General features: G+C 33.6%; 1 protein-coding gene across 1 annotated transcript; it reads left to right on the top strand.

Moving 5' to 3' along the window:
* Nucleotides 1-1,705: 1,705 nt before the first annotated feature.
* Nucleotides 1,706-3,960, top strand: LOC131650211 (probable mannitol dehydrogenase). The gene is made up of 5 exons (XM_058919929.1): nucleotides 1,706-1,876; nucleotides 1,966-2,079; nucleotides 2,708-3,221; nucleotides 3,296-3,449; nucleotides 3,548-3,960. The coding sequence occupies exons 1-5, from the start codon at nucleotides 1,776-1,778 to the stop codon at nucleotides 3,751-3,753; spliced, it is 1,089 nt and encodes a 362-aa protein (XP_058775912.1). The 5' UTR covers nucleotides 1,706-1,775; the 3' UTR covers nucleotides 3,754-3,960.
* The last annotated feature ends 3,269 nt before the right edge of the window (nucleotides 3,961-7,229 follow it).

Here is a 7,229-nt window from a genome sequence, read left to right as displayed (position 1 = left end):
CATTGAAATAACTACATATATAGTAGAGAATTCAATCTACGTAAGACAATTTGAAGGGCAAAAACAGTGAGTTCAGTTCTTAGAATCTTCTTAGAATCTCAAATTCTTAAATTAAAATCTCAAGTTCTATGGCGAATGCACCACCCAACATCAACAAATATCTTTTTACAATGTCATGAATAAAGATGGTTTGGGTGCTTCAGGATTCAGCCACGGGAGTGTCAACCTTGAATTTATCGGGTACAAATGGCTCAAAGGATCCCCATGTTCTTCCAACTTTTATTTTGACATTCCGAGAAACTGCAGACGCATACGTGTAAACAATCGGTCAGAATCTCGATTACTTTTAACAATCTATATCTTCAACCAAAAAGAATAATTTGTTTAAGGAATACAAATCAAGAAGTGATGTTGCATTCTCCATGCTGATCTACAATAATATTGCTACTTCTTTCACCAAATAGAGGTCAACTTCTAGCACTAATTCATCATGTACCTGGTTAACATTTACTTAAATGATTAAGACAAAGAGAAAACATAAACAAATAGAGAATACAAATAATTTAAAATGTAACACAATCCGATACTGATTAGGAAGAGGGAAAAAATATAGTACACCTGACAAATGAAATTGACAGCTTGCCTCTGGGCTCTTGATTGGTCTGTACTGTTGCCAAATTTTATTTTTGACAAAAATCTTTTCTTTCCCATGTTTATATATGCTAATGCAGAATTTTGAACTGGAACAGAACAAATGATACAATTATGATTACATATGGAAACCAAAACATGAAAACAGAAACCAAATATAACCGAAAAACTTAGATGACAGGGTGAGGATAATGAGAACAGGAAAATGTAGCGTTTGACATGCAATGAAGCATATTAATATGGCTAACTGCAAAATCAATTGTATTAATATGGCCAGCAGCAAAATCAATTGAATGAATATTGGGAAATGGTGGGTGGAGTTGAATATTGTGTGCAGTGTGAAGTTCAAAAAATTTCTGCTGGCTTTTCCATTTCCAAATACAACTACGTCTATCAAATAAATGCTTGGAATGATTAGGTTAATTAATTATTATGTAATTAAAAAATATATAAAATACAACAAATATTTGGGTGCTGCCACATCACCTATAATAAATGTCAATCAGAATTAGTTATTTTGTCAAAAGTCTATTTTACCCATAGAATAATAAGAAAAGTTTAAATTGTTTAATGATAGGGCTTATCATATAAATTATAAATGGGTCATGCTAACATGTGCCCCAAGGGCACATGTTAAGATACTATAATTAGAAAAAATTAAATTAAATTAAATGTGATAAAGTCATATTTAAAGTTTCCATACATTGAATGCACGCATTCCAAACAAATATTTCTATAAATATTTAATTATCTTGTGCCCTTGGGGCACATATTAGCTTTTCCCATTATAAATACTTTACTTTTTATATATTGTAATAGATAATAAATTCATTTTATGCTTTAAGAATCACTCTTAACACCTCCAAATATAAAACATAAAACGGAACACATACCAATGTTTTGTCATCTCCTCATAAATCATAACCCAAAATGATGGACAACGTGATGAAATGCGTGGGCACATGATACAACAACCCTGACAGCCCTTATAAATACTTCATCTATAAAGTAGGTCCCGTAATAATATCCATAACTCAATGCTTCATACTTTTTTTTCTCAATAAATACTCAATAACACATCCTGATTTTAGGCAGGTCATCATTGAATTGTAACACAGTTTCAAATGGCAGCAGAAGGCAAAGTAGTTGAGCATCCTAACAAGGCCTTTGGATGGGCAGCTAGAGATCCTTCTGGTCTTCTCTCCCCTTTCAATTTCTTTAGAAGGTTCACTTCACTTATCACCTCTTCATTTCTTGCATCATTCTTTTGGTTACTAATTTATTCAATTTTGGTACATTATATTTTTGTTTTAGGGAAACAGGTGAGAAAGATGTAGCATTCAAGGTGTTGTATTGTGGGATATGTCACTCTGATCTTCACATGGCCAAAAATGAATGGGGCAATTCCATCTATCCACTAGTTCCTGGGTATGTTCTTGAATTCTTTATATTTCAATTACTATTATTTTGTCGGTAAATATAATAAAGGAAAAAATAAACATTAGCTCTTTCAAAATTTTGAGATGCATCAATTATTTTTACACATAAAAACACCTATAGTTAACACCTAATTTGGTTAAAGTGTGAAATCTATTTAATGGACTCAGGTCTCATTTTCAAAACAAGCTCTTTTAAAGGGTATGCAATCTATTTATTGTACTTAAATGACAATGACAAATTAAGACTTCAATCAAACTTCAAAATAAAGTGGTCAACAAATCTGAAAAAGCCATTTCAACTAAAATGAAATGTGCTTGGACAATCAACACGTTTTCGTATCATTTTTATTTAATATTTTGGCTTCTTGTCATGACGATTAACATAATTTTTTTAGAGAATTGATTTTATCAATCAAGCGGAGTAGAGATCCGTTCCATTATTAAACTTGTGTCTTAAACCCTATATATGATGGTCCTAACTTGCTAAGTTTATCTATGTTGTTAGATGTATGTGTTTGGACAATTTCTAACTCCGTTTAACAAACTTATATAAAGGTGTTTAAAATAAGGGAGAAGATAGCATATAATTTCTCATTTTCGCTATGTAATATATATAGGCATGAGCTTGTGGGTGTAGTAACAGAGGTGGGAAGCAAAGTAGAAAAGTTTAAAGTCGGAGACAATGTTGGTGTGGGCTACATGATCGATTCATGCCGAGCATGCCAAAATTGTGAAGATGGTCTTGAAAATTACTGTCCCACATATACAACAACTTGTGGTGGGAAATATCGTGATGGAACTGTCACATATGGAGGTTTCTCGGACTCATTGGTTGCAGACGAGCACTTTGTAGTCCTCATTCCTGGTAGCTTACCTCTTGAAGTTGCTGGTCCTCTCCTCTGTGCTGGTGTCACAGTATATAGTCCTCTTAAGTATTATGGACTTGACAAACCTGGTCTGCATATTGGTGTTGTTGGTCTCGGTGGACTTGGCCATATGGCTGTAAAATTCGCCAAAGCTTTTGGTGCTAATGTGACTGTAATTAGTACTTCGCCTAACAAAGAAAACGAAGCAATAGAACACTTAGGAGCTGATTCATTTCTAATAAGCCGCGATCCAAATCAGTTGAAGGTACATTACAATATATTATTTAGTTAATTGTGAAATGCATGATTAGTAAATTAATATTATAGATCATTTTGTAGGCTGCAATGGGTACTTTGGATGGTATTATTGACACAGTTTCAGCTGGTCATCCTCTCTTACCACTGATTGGTTTATTGAAATCTCATGGAAAGCTTGTTATGCTTGGTGTAATAGTAAAGCCTGTAGATCTTCCTGTATATGCTTTACTCGGAGGTAAGCGTATGAAAAGTATTCCAATAAATGATAGAATGGAAATATTCGAATCATGAAGAATTTTATGCTCACTTTGTGTTAATTCATGTTATTGGCAGGGAGAAAATTATTAGGCGGGAGTATGGTTGGAGGGATAAAGGAGACTCAAGAAATGATTGATTTTGCTGCTAAACACGATGTGAAACCTGATATTGAGATTGTTCCGATTGATTATGTTAACACAGCAATGGAGCGTCTCGCTAAAGGAGATGTGAGATATCGATTTGTGATTGATATTGGAAACACATTGAAACCAAGCTCTTAGAATGTTTCACGGGAATACAGATGAAACTCTCAGTGTGCCATTTGCCAAGGATGCTTTTGATTTCCATCTTTATTATATTGTTGTCATGTAGTTTTCTATGTGTTGTGCTAACACGATTAACCGTTGGCTAATGGTGTTATAATAAAATTTCACATTATGCATTTTATCATTTTATAATAAAATTAATTATTAAGTATTGGAAAATTAGATTCAACTATTCTACAATTTCTTTAAATGACAAAGGCATACTTCGTTTTAATTTTTCAGTAGATATTAATCTCCTCTCAGATTTCTTAAAACACAAAAAATTCATTTATCAACCCAACTAACTTTTATTAAATTGTTGTAACTAAAAATTACTATGTTACTTTATGGTGAAATGCTAATTTGACACTGAAGCATAACACTTCACCGTATTAAATGCTCTATGTTATAATTTTTTAATATTTTATTTACACGTCAGTTAATAATTGAATACAACACTCACATAATAGGATATGACGAAGGATATTAGTGTCAATTTTAGTGATATCATAGCATTTCTCTTTTTTATGGAGCTAGGGTTGCATTCTAATTAAGGATATTGAAGTATGGATTTAATATTGTCATTATTGTCTCTATCTCTAGCACATAACTCAGGCATGGATGTAGAATATCAATGCAATTTTGTAGAGAGTATAATCCAAGTTAGGTAGTTCAAATTCAAGTTAGTTAGGGTTAGAGTTTATTATGTTAGTTATTTAATATACAAGTCAATTAGTTGTATATAAATACATATTGTAATTTAGTTTCTATTATCACCTTCAATAATAATAATAATAATAATAATAATAATAATAATAATAATAATAATAATACAACACTCCTAATTCTTCATTCCCCCATTCCTTCTCTCACTCAAAGTGCATCAAACATTAACAAATTGGTATCTAGAGCTTTCAGTTAGTTTCTTGATGGTCTTTTTAAGAACTACACATCCGTGACCGTGTTTCCAAGGATCGTGAATCGGATTTGCTGCGAGATGAATAGTAGAAATATTATTCCCAATTCTTGACAGCAAGAATTGGATCCAATGGAGCAAGTAGATGAAATCCTTGTTCGGTTTCCATGAAACCCTTGAAGTTGTCATCAATGGCGTTCCTGAACTTCCTGACAACGTAACTGATGCTTAGAGAGTTAGTCACAAGGATGCCAAGAAGAAAGCATGCAAGGCTGCTGTAATACGGTGAACTGACTTTTAAAGAAAATGTCGCGGTAAGCAAGAGTCGCCACCGACTTTTATTTTATCCAAATTAAATAGAAAGGCTAAAAGAACAGAAAAAACCTTTTAAAAGAAAACTGAGTTCGGGGGGTAATTTATACAAAGGGAAGGTATAAGGCACCCTTTGCATCCATGGTTTTCCATGGGCTCTTAATTGCTTTGCTCTTTTGTAACCAAAAGTTTAGAAATGTAGAAGAAGAAAATAAGGACTTTAGCTCGTAAATGAGCGTAGCCTTTTTGAAGGTTTATGAAAAAGTGTAAGAAAAAGATTTAAGCCAGAGCAAAGTAATTAGGGGCAAATTACCTTAACATTGTAAAAAAGTTCTTTTAGCTTTTCAGGGCTATCCATACCATAAGGGGGTAGGAAGTCCTTTTATTTGGAGGTTGAAGGGTCGTCAAAATCATCGTTCGCCATAAGATTGTCCCTGCCATAGGGGGGCCAGGTAGTCTAAGGGAAGGATCAGAATAGTCATCATTATTAGGCAACCAGGAGGACACCTCAGCATTTATCGAAAGCAGCATCATTGGGACTTATGATCTTAAGAATGAACTGAGGACAACATTGCTGAGGCGTCCTCGTATTCGAGGGACTTGACTATTCTGCACTGAAAAAAAGGCAACAAGGCAACAGGCAACAGGCAACAGGCAACAGGCAACAGGCAACAAGAGAGGTTACCATAAAAGGTGTGTGGGTGCACAGTCACGTGATTAATTCAAATAATTATCTTGTAATTAGTTATTCTAAATTCAGTTCGAGGTTGCACTCCCTAAATTACTAACCACGCAATAATAATATGACAGTGTTAAGTGCCTTCAAGGCCACACTATACAACCAGGAGCAGTTACAAAATAAACCATGGGGAAGGGGAAGAAAAGCAATAAAGTAAATCCCAACAGATTAAGTAAATAGGTTTGACATAAGTAATAATTAAAAGAAGAACTTAAAAACAGAATGAGTTTTAGGGTTACCGAACATTCGAGCTTTGACCGGTTGGTTAACCCTAAAAATTAATAAAGGCAAGGAAAAAACGAGGGTAAGTGTAGGAGGAGTTCATTGACAGTCGAAGGCAAACCCTAATGTATATTTTATAAGGCAAACATAAATATTTAAATCAATAAAGAAATCAGGACTTAGCTTCTAGATTGGCGTGGCGCGTAATCGGAAGAACCCTGATGGTAACCCTGAAACATTGCACAAAAAGAAAGAAATTTTTTTTAGTGTATGACTGATCAGGCGACAAACCTTGTACACCCTGATTAGGGCACAAGTTAACTATGATTAATAGAATCAATAAAAGCCAAATTAATTAATTATTGGTTTTCAACCTAATTAACTAAATCGGCAAAAAGAAAATTTCGATTAAGTTACCTAACCCTAATACGTATTTTAATCAATTAATGAAAATATGGATAATTAATTAAATAATTAAACAATTGGATTAATTTATTTAATCATTTAAATCAAAATAAAATTTATTATTAACAATTAAAATAAATATTTTTATTTTTTATATTTTTTGAAAAAAGAGAAAATTTAGAACCAATTTTACTAAAAAAAACAAATTAATAAACAATATATAATAAAAAGAATGAATGATATAATTAAAAGTAAAGGAAAATTAAAAAAATACTCAGCTTGGATTCAGCATGGTACGCCTCTGAGGGTGCATGGTAGGACAACGCTTCCTGGATGTTGGATCGGAATCTTTGAGGACCTGATGGCTGATCATTGAGGGCACATGGTGGTCGTGCGTAGGTGGTGCTCACTGGATTCGTAGATGAAAACTTGTGAGAAAAATAATGGCGAGAGTGGGAATCGATCCCACATCTCTGCACTCGATGCTGGACGCGCCTTCGCTCCATTCGGCTATCTTCGCCACGCTGTTTAACAGACAACTACCAAATATAATATACGAAACGAATTACCCAGAATTTCAAAAAAAGAAAACGCGCGCCTGGTGCTTCTTCTTCTTCGTTCAACTTTTGGAAACACAGAGACTTTTGGCTACGTTTTTTTAGTGTGGCTATAAACTCTCATCATCCCAACCCGTAAATCAACATCAATAAACACATAAAAATATTATAGATTGGCTATAAGGAACCTTACGAATCCTTTGATCAATTTGACCTGAAATTGCTTCTAATAGAAATCCCTTTTTGGAGCAACCGAAACCCTAACAATGGTGTTTCGTGGTCCCTGCATCAAACCTTAAAA

This window comes from Vicia villosa, linkage group LG2 (genome assembly GCF_029867415.1).
Source record: "Vicia villosa cultivar HV-30 ecotype Madison, WI linkage group LG2, Vvil1.0, whole genome shotgun sequence".
NCBI lineage: Eukaryota > Viridiplantae > Streptophyta > Magnoliopsida > Fabales > Fabaceae > Vicia > Vicia villosa.
Note: the sequence above shows the minus strand (reverse complement) of the source record. Positions and strands in the feature narration are given on the sequence as shown.

Bases quoted from the DNA above. Each gene is read 5' to 3' on its own strand.
- LOC131650211 (XM_058919929.1), top strand. From the start codon at position 1,776: ATGGCAGCAGAAGGCAAAGTAGTTGAGCATCCTAACAAGGCCTTTGGA. The intron at 2,080-2,707 runs GTATGTTCTTGA...TAATATATATAG, and splicing joins ATCTATCCACTAGTTCCTGG to GCATGAGCTTGTGGGTGTAG. The intron at 3,450-3,547 runs GTAAGCGTATGA...TGTTATTGGCAG, and splicing joins TGTATATGCTTTACTCGGAG to GGAGAAAATTATTAGGCGGG.